This window comes from Salmo salar, chromosome 25, assembly GCF_965601325.2.
Source record: "Salmo salar chromosome 25, fSalSal1, whole genome shotgun sequence".
In the NCBI taxonomy this organism is placed as follows: domain Eukaryota; kingdom Metazoa; phylum Chordata; class Actinopteri; order Salmoniformes; family Salmonidae; genus Salmo; species Salmo salar.
Genome location: NC_138315.1, coordinates 19,478,642 through 19,494,524, shown reverse-complemented (window position 1 = coordinate 19,494,524; position 15,883 = coordinate 19,478,642). Strand labels below are relative to the sequence as shown.

Below are 15,883 nucleotides of genomic sequence, written 5' to 3'. Positions count from 1 at the left end.
GCCCAAAGTTTACTCCCATTTACTTCCCTTGACTTGTGAGGACTTGATTGAACAAATAAGACAGTAAAATGAAACAGACAAGATAAGTGAGAAAATAAAGAAGACTTATGTTGTTGAAATGTAAACCAAAGTGGTCAACTGTGGTTCAGTTGGGCTTCCCTGACTACAGACTGAAACTTCAGGCCAATTATAGGTATTTCAGACAAAATATAGCTCCTGACTCTTAAATCAAGAAAAATCTATGAGTATATAAATCTTGGATGTACACTTCTAGAAGCCCAGCCATAGATGGATATCCATACATTACCTCAACATCGTCAGCAAGGGATTTGGTATAGAACAGGAGAAGTAGCCAATAGTAGCAGTGAGTGACAAAATTAGGATTCTAATGCTTTTGAAATAAAGGTTCATTTTACAAAAACGGTTGACAAACCTCAACAAAGTAGCCAGTAGCCACCATGATCCGCTAACTGACGGTTTCGAAGGACATTTCCTGAATCCACAGAGCTTGGACACGAAGTGAATGTGATCATTTGTGCGGAGCTCCTGTATCGAAACAGAAACGCATCCCATGTTTATGGATGAGTGGCTCTCACTGTAAGGGTAAGCGCTCCCTACTTTCTGGTAGCTCGCTAGTGACTTTTTTGACATTACTGTGAAAGTGCATAAAATACAAGATCCACCTAATGTAATTAGCCTACACTAAAGGCTCAGCTGTCTAGATACATTCGACTCCTGATAAGTGCACATATCAAAAGGAAATGCAAGCTCTATTCAAGTGGAGTGCACCTCACGAGTCCCAATTCAAATATATTATTTCGCTTTTCTTGTGCTACTGCCGGCTATCTGCAATCACAACAATCCCAAGCCATTGCGTACATCAGAAGTCAACTATACATCATATAATCAAACTAAAGCTAAGAGAATGTACCTAGACTAAATGCCACTACCTGCAGTGATAACCCTATATTTATTTAGCTACCCTTGCCACCGATGCTGAAAGAAATCCTAGGGGAAATACTGACTAGCCGTTGGATATTACTTATCACCCAAAAATAAAATGACAGAGACAATAAGAATTCAGTTCATATGAGGAAATCAGTCAATTGAAATAAATTCACTTGGCCCTAATCTATAGATTTCACGGCTGGGAATACAGATATGCATCTGTTGGTCACAGATAACTTAAAAAATAAATAAAATGGGCTTCAGGATCTCGTCACGGTATTTCTGTGCATTCAAATTGCCATCGATAAAATCCAAATTGTGTTCGTTGTCCGTAGCTTATTCCTGTCCATACCATAACCCCACCGCCACCATGGGGCACTCTGTCAGCGTTGTGAACATCAGAAAACCGCTCACCCACATACACGTGGTCTGCGGTTGTGAGGCTGGTTGAGTGTACTGCCAAATTCTCTAAAATGACACTGGAGTCACCTTATGGTAGAGAAATTAAGATTAAATTATCTGGCAACAGCTCTGGTGGACATTCCTGCAGTCAGCATGCCAATTACGCACTCCCTCAAAACTTGCCACATCTGTGTAATTTTATTTTACCTTTATTTAACAAGGCAAGTCAGTTACGAACAAATTCTTATTTTCAATGACGGCCTAGGAACAGTGGATTAACTGCCTTGTTCAGCGGCAGAACGACAGATTTGCACCTTGTCAGCTAAGGGATTCTAATCATCTTGTTGACATGCCACATCTGTCAGGTGGATGGATTATCTTGGCAAAGGAGAAATGCTCACTAACAGGTATGTAAACAAATTTGTGCACAACATTTGAGAGAAATAAGCTTTTTGGACATATTCTGGGATCTTTTATTTCAGCTCCTGAAACATGGGATAAAACTTTATAATGTTGCGTTTATATTTTTGTTCGGTGTATTTTAATCTGGTGGCAGAGTTTATATCCCACTCATCCTCCCAACCACCTAAAACCATTAAGAGCAAACCATCTCAGCAATTAGATCAATATTACACAAGAGGGCACTTTTCCCAGTGTAATCCAACCCCTGTTCAACAATATTGTTTTTACTAAAACATTAAAGCTGCATAATACACCTTTTTTTCTAGAGCAAGTCTACATCTTTTACATCTAGCTAATACGTTTTGTATTTTGAACTTTTTTGAGTTTTGAGTTTTGAACTTTTTTGTTGTTGTTAGGTTTGATAAATGTGAACTTGCTCATTAGTTAGCTAGCTAGCAAACGTTAGCTTGCTAAATGAGCCAGGCAGTCACGCACACTTCATATGAAACAAATGGGGTGGTAAGTGCAGCACATTGCACACAACACTAAATGCTTTACCAAGCTAGCTATCTAGCAAGATGAATAAATACTTTAATTCACTCTTCATTACCCCATACTACCAATGTCAGTTTGCTTGCAAAGCTAAACTAAAGTTAGCTAAACGATTAGCATCACCATTTGGCAATTAGCACAAGATAGCTGGCTAGCTACTGCACTGACTCTCGGCAGCTAACAGGCAGTTGCTTCATTCAAAAATGAATCCCTTGCGATTTAATTATGTTGCTAACTACACTGGTTATCTAGTTGTGCCCATCTGGCTAGTATCAACAAGGGTTTAATACAAATTCTAGCTATCTAGCAACATTAGCACAACTTGCTTATTAGCTAACATTCGCTATCTACAGCACACACAAGCCAAACATCGCTTAACCTGTCTGGGCTAGGGTGCGGTATTTTCACGGCCGGATAAAAAAACGTACCCGATTTAAACTGGTTACTACTCTTTCCCAGAAACGAGAATATGCATATTATTAGTAGATTTGGATAGAAAACACTCTGAAGTTTCTAAAACTGTTTGAATGGTGTCTGTGAGTATAACAGAACTCATATGGCAGGCAAAAACCTGAGAAAATTCCAAGCAGGAAGTGGCCTGTCTGCGAATTTGTAGTTCTCCATTTGCTTCTCTATCGAAACTACAGTGCCCGTGGGGTTATGTAGCACTTTCTAAGGCTTCCATTGGCTCTCTAAAGCGTCCAGAAAGCGGATTGAGGCGTCTCCTGTCTCTGGGCAGATAACAGGAGCACAGTTTGTCAGTGGACTGGCTGGTGACTAAGAGATTAGAAATGCGCGTTCACGAGACCTCGCCATTTTTTCTCTTCCTTTTTGAATGAATACAGCATTGTCCGGTTGGAATATTATCGCTATTTTACGAGAAAAATACCATAAAAATGTATTTTAAACAGCGTTTGACATGCTTCTAAGTACGGTAATGGAACATTTTGTCATTTTTTGTCTCGAAATGCGCTCGCGCGTTACCCTTTGGATAGTGACCTGAACGCACGAACAAAACGGAGGTATTTGCACATAACTATGGATTATTTGGAACAAAAACAACATTTGTTGTGGAAGTAGCAATCCTGGGAGTGCATTCTGACGAAGAACAGCAAAGGTAATACAATTAATACTAATTCTGAGTTTAGTGAGCCCCGAACTTGGCGGGTGTCAAATTAGCTAGCCGTGATGGCTGAGCTATGTACTCAGAATATTGCAAAATGTGCTTTCGCCAAAAAGCTATTTTAAAATCTGACATAGCGATTGCATAAAGGAGTTCTGTATCTATAATTCTTAAAATAATTGTTATGTATTTTGTCAACGTTTATCATGAGTAATTTAGTAAATTCACCGGAAGTTTTCGGTAGGAATACAATTTCTGAACATCACACGCCAATGTAAAAAGCTGTTTTTTGATATAAATATGAACTTGATTGAACAAAACATGCATGTATTGTATAACATAATGTCCTAGGAGTGACATCTGATGAAGATCAAAGGTTAGTGCTGCATTTAGCTGTGTTTTGGGTTTTTGTGACATATTTGCTTGCTTGAAAAATGGCTGTGTGATTATTTGTGTCTATGTACTCTCCTAACATAATCTAATGTTTTGTTTTCGCTGTAAAGCCTTTTTGAAATCGGACAATGTGGTTAGATTAACGAGAGTCTTATCTTTCAAATGGTGTAAAATAGTCGTATGTTTGAAATATTGAAATTATAGCATTTTTGAGGTTTTTGTATTTCGCGCCATGCTCTTCCACTGGCTGTTGAATAGAGTGGGACGCTAACATAGAGGTTAAGAAAGCTACTGCCACACTGTGGTCTGGACTATTTTTAACAAGGCTTATCCAGGGGGTTGATCTGTGCTGTGACAACACACCATTATCCTTGGTGTGTCTGAGGCTTTAAGTTAAATCATTGTTTGAGAATATGACTTAGTTTAGCTGAAAATGGGTTAAACAAATTAGAACAAGAACAAAAAGCAGGAAAAATAAAGTATGATGTGAGAAACAAGTAGAAAAACATATCTGAACATTTTTGTCTGCCTGCTTGTAAAACATTTTTGCCTTTAAAGAGGTCTTGCACGCTGGCTTTAAATAGCTCACTTTCACTTGGCTGTGCAGAAGAAAATGTTTTCCAGTCAGCACTTTGATGAAAGATGCTTAAAGAGCGCAAGTGACAAAGACGGCAACAACATGAGACTGAATTTAATGACAAGGCCAAATAGTTATATGCAAAAAGATGGTCATATTCATATTTGTAAGGTAGTAACCTAATTCACCAATGGTTTTTTTGACCCCAAACATCTAGATGGATCATTGTAATAAAGTAGGCTACATCCAATTATTTTCAATAGACAAAAACTACCAATGTTTGCCACAAGGGGGCACAACACACATTGCAGCCTTTGCTTTATCACAAAAATGTATATATTTAGAGACTATTGACTTAAAACATAATATAAATCTATGATTTTGCTACACCTAGGATAAGAAGGCAATAGTCAACAAAATCAAGGAGAAACAGCTGCTTACCTGACTCAGAGAGGGCTTGGACCCCGCCATTGGACATCATGGGAGGCAATCCTGCCCTGCCTCTGAAGTGGGGGTTGCCTTGCGCCTGGGATGGTTTCTGATAAAGTCCAAACTGCTGCTGCTGGTGAGGGTTTGGGTTTCCCTGCATCGACCCCATGGCTGCATGTTGTCCACCATTGTAACCCAACAACCCAAAGTTTCCAGTTAAGGCGGGGTCCTGCATTTGGTTTATTGGCCTGTTGAATGGCTCCATGTTTAGATCCTGGCCTGAAATCTGACCTTCACTGTTCATGTTCTGGAAGCCACGGATCTTCGCTCTGCCCTGGATATGATGCCCCTGCAAGCTCTGCTGCAAAGTCGACATCTGAGGCAAAGCTTCCTCCAAGAAGGGAGATTTGCCAGATCTGGCCGGGCTTTGGCCCACGTGGCTTGGCCCATTGTGGCCACTTTGGTGGCTCATGGACTGGAGTAGCTGGGCCATGGAGGTGTTTGGGGGCAAACAACCCTGCTGCAACATTCTCCTCAAAGTCTCTGGAAAGCTAGATGAACTAGATCCAGAGCCACCCATCGGATGCTTGAGCACGTCGAAAGCCCTGTCATTGTTGATGCCACCACTGCTGCCATCATTGGACAGTTTGCGCTTGCGATTTGCCTCTCTCTGCTGAACCATACCCATGAGTTTGTCTCTTAGTGCTGCTCTTCCGCTTGGAAATTCGCTCGCCAATGGCCCAGGATTAGGTAGATATCTCTGGTTTAAAGTGCTGTGTCCATCTGGGTTCCCACCTCTGCCTCCACCAACTAGCCCTGGGTGTCCCAAACTGCTGCCACTGCGAGCCTCTGCGCCTGCACCCAATGTGCTGTCGGTATGTTTGTTTTGATTTACTAGCTGTGCTTTCGCTGCTGCTGAAAGTAGACTACTTGCTGGGAAGGAAGCAGGATTCTGCTGATCTAACATCTGCTTAAGGGGCATACCTACCGAGTGATTCTTTTGAAGGCTACTATCAGATCCGGGAGCTGGACGGTATATGGAGTTGGGATGCTTGCTTAGACCAATGTTCATCCCCCCTGGTAGTTGGTTGGGGGTATCGTTCAAGTGATTGAGTTTGTCCATCTTATATGCAGAACTTCGTGGCATTGCAGGTCGAGGGGACCCCGAAGAGGCCTGAGAGGACCGGGGAAGTGGCTTTGAACCCCCACAAGGAACCTGGAGCCCCGTGGGGTGAGCGAAGCTACCATGTTCAGAAGAACTGGACAAGCAACGTGAGCGGTGGGGTGACTCCACCTTGGTGAGGACAGGCCCAGCCATATGTGCTGGGGACATGATAGGTGAGGATGAGGCGGATGACAGGGTAGGGTGGTGCTGGACCCTATGGCCATGCCCAACAGATCCAGACTTCCCAGTTGGCAAGGGCAGGTTGCTGGGCAAAGGGACACTGGCAGGGGGGATGTTTACATTCATTGGTGGTACCTGAGATTGGGCATTGTGTTGGAGGCCAGATATGTTTGGCACTAAGGGACCCTGGCTAGGAGCCTTGCTTGGAATTGGGTCCAGGATACCAAGAGGGTCCTTCTCAGAGGTCACCTGCTTTTTCTGCAGGATGCAGGGAGGGAGCTGAGACAGGGAAAAGTGCGACTGTGGGTGGCATGCAGGCTGGGGCTTGTGTTGAAAGTCGTGGGGGAAGCTGCAGGAGGGCTTCTGCATATTGAGGCTTTTGGCATTGACGGCAGGGGAATTTGGTACATTAGTCCTTCCTGACATGGCACACGAGGGCTGGGAGGCCGAAGGCGAGCCGTGGTGCAGGATACTGGGTGGTGAGAGATGGGTAAAACGATCACCGTTCATATGGGCAGAGTGTGGGCTGCAAGCTCCATGAAAACCAAGCATATTGGGGTCAGGACTCCCCAGAGGTTCAGTCCTTGGGGAGGGAGCCCTATCACCATAATGCTGTGAGCAACATGAGGTGGAGGAGGAGGGGCTGAGCAGGACACTGTGGCGGCTGTGATAGGGTGAACGTTGTTGGCTACTACTGTGTTCGCTGCCCCCCAGCCTTGTCCTGCTGTACCCCAAGTACAGATCCCTCTGAGGGGGAGAACCCAGTTCATGGTTATAGTACTGTTGACCAGAAACTGACATTCCTGTCTTGTTGGGATTCCTGACATCAAGAGCCACAGAGTTGGGTGGACCATTGTGCATATTGTTCCTTATTGCTTGATGACTCAAAGGACCCATAGCTGCAGTGCCTACAAAGCAAAGTAAACTTGTATCAATCTTTGAAATTACTTTTATCATCTCAGATGAGATAATTATATGGAATTAATTCAGCATCGTCAATTCAGACCTTACAGAAATTCCCAAAACAAATAAACCAAAAACAGTTCTGAATTGACAACAGAAACCCGATCTTTAGAGCAAACATAAAACAGCAGCTAGGCAGACAGTTGAATCTAACTGATATGTGTATGCATGTTCTTCAGACAGCGTCACATTTTCGCTTCTTTTTTACAACATGCTGACAGAGCAGCAATTCACTGCAGTCCTTTGCTGTGAAAATACTGCACAGAGCAGATGATTTCTGTCTGAGCTGGTCTCAATAGGTCATAAGGTTATTCTCTTTCATTAAACATTTCTATAGGCAATATGTTAAAACAGAACAAAACTGGCTGAGAATGCACAGATTGTCATATCAAGTGACACCGATTGGAGAGTAAAAGCCATTAAGTGACATTGGCTTTCATCATCAAATATCATAAAGGACTGGTGTTTAGGCCTATTTCAGAATTTGATCAGATATGAGACATCGAACTTCATAATCAATCAATAAGTCACACAAATGGATGGATCTTTCCTAGGGAGCTAGTTTGCATCTCAGATTGACAATATTTCTTCCACATACCAGTGCCAACACCCTGACTGGCCAGAGCGGGGTGTGGTGACTCCATGCTCCTGTGCAGGGTTGCCACGGTGATGACCTTCCTCTTGTGGATACACAGCTTGGTGACATGAGCATCGGCTCTGGCATCCTCAGCAGTCCTCTGCTTGACAGCCGCCCCAGTGTCAAAGTTGAATATCTGAGGGGAGTGAAAGATGTTAGCGTCTGTGTGTGCCTACTCTTATCAATACACTATACATGTGTCACTTCCTCTCTCCTCCAGTCCTGGCTACAGTAAGAAGTGTGCTAGTGTTCAGTAGTGCATTTTCCTTTGAACTTAATGACCCATCTACCAGGACTGGCCCCACATTCAGGCTTGCTCACCTTATGAATGATGAGAGGACACTCCAGGCCACACTTACAGGTGCCATCAGTCAGCAGGTAGCTCTTCACCTGCTCCAGACAGGCTAGGACTAAGCCACTGGGACTGGAATGTGGAAGAGGAGAGATTGTGAGTGACCAATGTAACAGCATAGCACAACCATTGCTAAATAAAAGACAGTTTGCATCTGAAATGCCCCCCTATTCCCATAGTAGGCTTATTGTGGTTCTGGTCAAAAGTAGTGCGCTATACAGGGAATAAGGTACCATTTCGGGCAAAACCATACACATTCAATTATATCAAATGACCTGGATAAAGTAGTCAGTCACAGCAAAAACGCAAATCTACCAAAACACAGGAGGAACGCAATACCATGAAAACAGCTCACCTTTATAATGACAAGTGCCATCAGCTTAAAAGGCTTGGTTCGAAAGAAAAAACAACAACATTCATTTCAAACTCAATGAAAGTAAGGGAGAGAAAGCAGCTGTTGGGTGGAATTATGGTGCCATAAAACATGGCTCCCGACAGCATTTCATAGTTTTTCAGAGGACAATTTTCTCTGTATGAGACAGACACTGATCTCAAACATTCTTCTCCTCAAGGCCATGTAGCCCAGATCTGCCCACCAGAGAGGGAATATACTTCATATGAAGAGGGAGGGAGGTAATATTAGACTCTTGAAACACTTCCCTTCAACCCCATGGACAGAAAATGGATAGAAATGACTTTTTCTGCCTTTCAATAAAGGTCATGGACTACAGCGTTATTGTGATCAGCCTTATTAGGGTAAAAGACAGATATGACAAGTCGTTCCACCTCAAAAAGCACAAGAAAGAGGATTGTCACCCACCATCCCAGATTCATCTGAAATTGTTTCTGTAGTTAGAAACAAATAAGATAAGCATTCCTGCAATATTATTTTGTTGGAAAAAAAATGTATCCCTGAAAAATTTAGTTAATTGATTGCAGCCAAATTGCCCATTTCAATTTGTTGGATTTGTTAAGCTACTCAATAAACATAGTACCAATCATTCGATTTGGACCAAACCTCTGGATAAAGATTAAGACGTGAGGATTCCAAATTAATGGACAAAAGCTACCCATGGACCCCCCAAACCCCACACCAAGCCCACCCCAACTGCCAGTGTACAGTATTAGTTCTCTATGTTTGACAAGTAGTATGAAGCTGCGGCTTGGAGTACTGTTTATTCATACTATGTAATGTATTCATAGTGAGCTTGGTGATGTTTTTTTCCCCATTGTTCAGAGAAATTTGCCATAGAAGTCGCTTGCTCCCCCCCCCCCCCATAAATTAGTGTGAAAGTACCAGGTTTTGCCCTCTAGATGCCACTGTTCCTGCTATTGCCACACCCTTTTATATATATATATATTTTTTTTTTTTTATCAATAAACACACCATATCAAATGGTAAGTTACATGAAAAGATTGAGCAGAAGAAAATTGGGTGAATATTAGAAATTGGTTCTGTAGAAGGAAAGAGTTCATTACCCTAACTTCCGATTGGGGAGACGAGAGACCACAGGCTAGTTTAAATAGAGGTAGAGCAGGTCTTACCTTATGTAGACAACCCCGCTGTGGGTGATTCGGCGCTGCCAACCTATAGGGACTTCAGCCAGGGGCAGCTTCCCCTCAGCACACAGCCCCTCCTTCTTTGTTCTGTTCATTGTCCACTCCTTAGGTCCACACAACTACACCCTTGCGATGTGAGATATCACAAGTTTGTCAGAGAGCTCAGACTAGTGTGCGTCATCCTGGGGTCTCTCAGGAGTAAACTGACCAACCAAGAGAGGATGAGCTACAACAGCTTCGCTGATGGAACTGCCAACTGCCAATCCCACCGTCGCCTGCCTCTTCCGTGGACAGGTTCACTGAGGAACCAGACTTTTGAGGCCCTTCGTCCCCATCCTATTTATTGTCGACATGTTTAAAACCCCATTTTCATCAATGTTTTTGTGAGGAGGCCATGGTAGTGGTGGGGGGACCTGGGGACATTGGGATGAGTGGTCTGAGGGAACTTGAAGTAGAGTTGCCCAAGCTACTTCTCTCACAGATGTTTCACTTTCAGTTTACAGAATCTGCTATTGGACAAATCTGGATGGATCTGGTCATGATATGATGACGTGAGTTCTGGCTGACACTAACTGCAGCTGCTGCGACCTTAGAACTCATAGTTGCAGGATCCGTCAGCATGACATCATCCCAGAGTTGATAACGGATAAGAGCAGACACTGTCCCATATATTCCAACCTGTAAAACAAGTCAAAAGTAACACGATCAAATTGACTACAAAAACTTTTGGGAATATATTTCTATCCTACATAACAAAAGGAGTATTGATCTTATTGAGAAGAATATTCCTAAAAATATCCCACACAAGACAGGAGTGATCCCTCATGAAACCCAGAAAAAAATTATGATTTTGGGGATTTTCACAAAATGTAATCCATAGAATGAATAGTCCTTTGGAAGGATTGTTGACATATTTTGGACATTTGTATCTAATAGCATAATTGGGAAATAATTACTCAAAGTTGGGATATTTATTGCATTTTGGCCTTACCCGGACCTCCTTTAAAACTCCATGGTGTTTAATCTCTAGGTGCTACAAAGTAAATTGGTTTGGTGTCATAGGAAGCTTTACAGCTTGATGTTTACTTTGTAGCACCTACAGATTAAACAGTAATATTTTAAACTTCAATAACTTTTATAATAACTAATTTATGAATATAATAAAATACAACATTTAAGATGTAGATTTTTTTAAAATATATTGTTAAATATATTCTATAGGCATATCAAAGTTCCAGAGTGGGATCTCTGCTCCTTTTAGAGTTATGATCCAATTTGTAAGGATTACCAACAGAGTGAATGTGAAAATGGATTCAAAATAGTTGCCCTCTGCTGGTGATTTGCAGGATGTGCAAAGGAGGGCTGTGGTTGGTTACATTGCCTACTATGCCAATTTATCCATATAAAATGGGCCATAACTTTAAAACTATCAGAGATCCCACTCTGGAACTTTGATATGTCCGTAGAGTATATTATGTTCAACAATATATTTCAAACATTTGTATTATTTTTTATATCGATGTTTATATTTTTCAATATTCATAAATTAATATTATTTTTTTTAAATCAAAATACTACTAATATTACAGAGCAAGCTGTAAAGCTTCATATGACACCAATTTTTACTTTGTAGCATTTACAGATGAAACATGGAGTCTTAATGGAGAAACACATCCAGATGTCCAAAATATGCCAACTCTGAGTAATTATTTCTCAATTATGCTTTTACATAAAAATTGAAAATATATGTCAACAATCCCTCCAAAGGACTATTCTATGGAATACATTAAGTGAAATTTCCCCAAATTATGGTCAGTTTTTGTCTGGGTTTCGTGAGGACTCACAGGCGTTCCACAACTTTTGCATAGTACCCAATAATGTCAAATCAAAGTTCACTGGTCGGTGTACAGACTTGTTGGCGTTATAGCAGGTGCAGGGAAATACTTATGTTACTAGCTCCAACAGTGAAATAGAATGTCTCGCAAATTCAATAAAAAAATAAATAAACTAAAACAAGATACAACAATCCAATGTAGATATATAAGAGTGAGCATGTGTGAAAATCCATGTGGTGTGTATAGACAGTATAGCATTTGGAAAAGAAAATGCTATGTACAGAAGTAGGGATATTAGGATGTTCGATGTCGAGAAAATATTATATAAACAGAATATGAGGTGACCAGCATTCAATGAGTCTATATACATGAGGCATTAGTTTCGAGGTGCAGGGCTGAGTACCAGGTAGGTAGCCGGCTAGTGAAAGTCATGTCGAAAAATGTTTTTCCCCGAGGTGTGATGTAATATGGAGGACCCGGCAAGCCAGCCTATTCCCTATAATGTAAACTCCAACAGAAATAACTTCAAATGTATAACTTCAAATTAAACCAAATCTTTTGCACTCATGACAACTGGTTTCAATTTATTTTCAGCCAAATTACAAGCCAATACTTTATGAATGTATTGTTACAAACCAAATTGCAAAGTTGCTAGCCAACTAAGCTGCTAACACTAGCCAGCCTTCTAACGTTACATTAGCACGGAATGAGTCAGCCAGTTGCTATCAACACCTAGTTTACAGCTACATTAAAGTAACCCAAAGTTTTGGAAATACATAATGCCATCTAACCAGTTATCAAAGAATGTTAGCTACACTGAGTGTACAAAACATTAAGGACACCTTCATAACATTGATTTGTCCTCAGAACAGCCTCAATTTGTAGGTGAATGAACTCTTCAAGGTGTCGAAAGCATTCCACAGAGATGCTGGCCCATGTTTACTCCAATGATTTCAACAGTTGTGTCAAGTTGGCTAGATGTCCTTTGGGTGGTGGACCATTCTTGATACACACGGGAAACCGCTGAATGGCACACATACAGAATCCAGGTCTCAATTGTCTCAAAGCTTAAAAATCCTTGTTTAACCCGTCTCCTCCCCTTCATCTACACTGATTGAAGTGGATTTAACAAGCAACATCAATAAGGGATCATAGCTTTCACCTGGTCAGTCTGTCATGGAAAGAGCAGTAGTCCTGAATGTTTTGTACACACAATTATCTTAGCCAGCAAGCTAGCCAGCCAGCTAACGTTAGCTATTAGCCTAGCCATCCACCTCAGTTATGGTCAGCAAGCTAGAGCCCAACTACTAGAGACCAGATAGAACACAACTAAAACATAACTACAGATTAAAAGAAAAGTGATCAGAAACGTGTATATTGATGGTTGGTGCTTTTAAAACGGATAAAAAAAATAAGGGTGCAGGCTGAGTTAGCTACCAAAGCTAAGGCGAGGCGGGCGCTTCACCGGGCCAAAATACAAAATAGATAGATTCCAGATGGCAGTCAGCTAGCGCGCTAGCACTAAGGAAAGTTGGAAAAAGTTAGAAATCTCTCATAGCCTACTTCAGAGAACATGCAGAAAAGTTGACAAATCAAAAGGAGAACAGACGAGGTACTACATAGAGAGCAAGCAGGTATGATTTTCTCTTTAGTTTTGAGCCCAATGGTAAGAAAGCATCAGAGCATGCCGTGCTAACGGGTTCCCCCTAGAAAGCACAGCCACAAAGTCAGTGTATAGCATGGGATGTAGCTAATGTAAGCCAGCTTGAGTGAGCTCGGTAGCACAGAATATGAACTCGGTAGCAGAGTAGATCCTCCATATAACGTCAAGAAATAGTGCATTGTGAGTAGTTTAGACGTTATCCGGAAGTCAATAAATATGTAATAACCAAAAAAACATAACTATGTTTGTACTTCTAGGTAATCAGATGGTACTACAACTCAAGTCTTTGACCACACTATCGTTACACTGGTGAGAAAAACTCATGCTTCCTGCTCTTTAAGAGCGTTGAGCCAGTAACCGAAAGGTCGCTGGTTCGAATCCCTGAGCCGACTAGGAGAAAAATATGTCGATGTGCCCTTGAGCAAGGCACTTAACCCTAATTGCTCCTGTAAGTCGCTCTGGACCAGAGTGTCTGTTATATGATCAAAATGTAAATGCAAAAATACAATAGAAGCGGTTTCTCAGTTCCGGCTCTGATGCACCATCTCTGTCTGCTAGATGGTTACAGAGTGAACAGACCGCTGTTGCTTCTTCTTTACCACCGTGTCGGTGGGGTGGGACCATTTCAGGTCCTCAGTGATGTGTACGCCAAGGAACTTAAAGCTTTTGACCCTCTCCACTGTGGCCCATCGATGTGCATAAGGGTGTGCTCCCTCTTCGGTCTCCGCCAGGGCTCTAACCTCCTCCCTGTAGGCTGTATCGTCGTTGTTGTTAATTAGGTCTACCACTGTCGGGTCGTCAGCAAACGTGATGATTGAGTTGGAGTTGTGCGTAGCCATGCAGTCATAGGTGAACAGGGAGTGCAGGCCGGACCTGAGCACACCCCCCTGTGGGGCCCCCTTGTTGGGGATAAGCATGGCGGAGGTGTTGCTGCCTACCCTCACCCCCTGGGGTCGGCCCGCCAGGAAGTCTAGGACCCAGTTGCACAGGGAATTCAGACCCAGGGCCCTGAGCCAGGTGGGATAGGGCGGTGTACACGTGGATCTGTATGCAAATTTGCACCCTATTTGAAGTACTGTAGTGTTTTAGTAATACTGTAGTGGTAGCTGTATTAGGCTATATGCTGAGTGAATGGTCACAAAATCATAATGGATGCCATCGTTTCAGGCTCTGATGTCACTCTGAATACCGCTATAGGGCTTACTCATACTTAGACAGGCACTTCGCCGTGGTGACGATCTACCTCCTCCCATCCCATCCCCCTTTTTTAATCAAGCCCTCCACGGGCCAATACCTTATGATGAGATCACCAGTGGCAACAAGATGGTAATATACAGGGGGGACTGTGCATTCTTTATTAGTTTTCTGTCTACCACAGCCATTTGTAGGTGAGTGGATTTGGAGGGCATAGTATTCGATTTTTATATTTTCCATTGTCTAATTTCAACAGGATACTTGCGATACTGTCATATGAATGGTCAAATTTGTCTCATATCTCTCATAACCATCAGAAACCTTGGGCCAAAAAGACATTATGAATTCCCTTGCTGAAAGAGTGGGAGAGTAAGGGTGACAATGGGCTGCCCAGGGGCTGAAACACTCGATAGCCCTTTGTGTCTACTGGACTGTGGAGTGCTCGGTTTTCGCCGCCTGGACTGTCATACCGACAACTTATCCGTAACTCTGGGGCGAAATAAACATCAGCACTCTGGTATTGCATTACAGAGAGTGTGAATCACACTCGCTGTGCACTTCCTGTAACGGATGACTCATCCACACAGCCAAGCGTGCACAGAAAACGCTTGGAATTAAGGCTAGGGCTCCTTCCTTCGCCTAGATACCAATACCAAATGCCTTGGTATTAAATCAGAGTACAGCACTCACATAACACATCCATATAGAATTGCTCTATGTATGAGAGCAGTGTTAGTCAGAACGGTGGCACAGTCAATCACCCTTGGGATGTCTGAAAGAGGACAAACCGAGAAAAGCAAAGGCTAATATTCAGATCTGATTGCTAGCCTAGATACACTGTGCCATCCTTTATTTTCATAGTTAACTGAAACCTGCACAATGTCAACATAATCACAAGTATGGAAATAATATTGTACAACAAATATTGAATGTTTGTGTAATTTGAGGCTATACCATGTTTTACCCTACATAGTATGTGTGCCTGAAAACAAAAAGGCACATTTGTGGAGCCTGATGGGCTTACTACTCCCTCCCACATGATAAATCACCCACAAAAGAGTGCATAGCTCTCTAGTGTTCCACCACTGCTCCATAGCTTGGAGGGAAACAGAGCGAGTTGAAAAATAGGCCAGTCTGTCTTGGATGCAAGGTAGCAGTCCCAAAGGGGGGTGTGGGAGGGCTCAGTGGTAGATTCAACAGCTCCAAATATTTTGGCAGTGTAGAGTTTCAGAGACACAGTATCTCTACCTGTGATATTGTGAACAAACAATCCAATTCCATGCCAGATGAGAAAACGGTTGACCAAGTATAGTAGAACAAAATGTAATGAAGCCTTAATAACCATTGAGAGCTTAGCCAAAAATATTCCCTGAATAACTGAATGGAAAGCAGGCACACTCTGCCTAATCAGAAATCTGCTTCAATGTTTACAATGACAGACTCGAATGACGCGTGATTATAAAAACAGAAGGTGGAAATCCGTTGCTGGCTCATGCCAGATACATTTA

General features: G+C 42.3%; 1 protein-coding gene across 2 annotated transcripts in view; it reads right to left on the bottom strand.

Annotated features, from left to right (window-relative positions):
* LOC106586325 (methyl-CpG-binding domain protein 5) overlaps positions 1-15,883 on the bottom strand; it is a 53,664-nt gene that overhangs the window by 7,004 nt on the left and 30,777 nt on the right. For both annotated transcript variants that reach the window (XM_014173499.3, XM_014173500.3), the window contains exons 2-5: positions 9,669-10,361; positions 8,093-8,195; positions 7,733-7,907; positions 4,839-7,079 (exon numbers count right to left, since the gene is read on the bottom strand). In XM_014173499.3, the coding sequence (XP_014028974.3) occupies positions 4,839-7,079; positions 7,733-7,907; positions 8,093-8,195; positions 9,669-9,778 (2,629 nt within the window). In that variant the 5' untranslated portion in view covers positions 9,779-10,361. The remainder of the gene's footprint in view (positions 1-4,838; positions 7,080-7,732; positions 7,908-8,092; positions 8,196-9,668; positions 10,362-15,883) is intronic.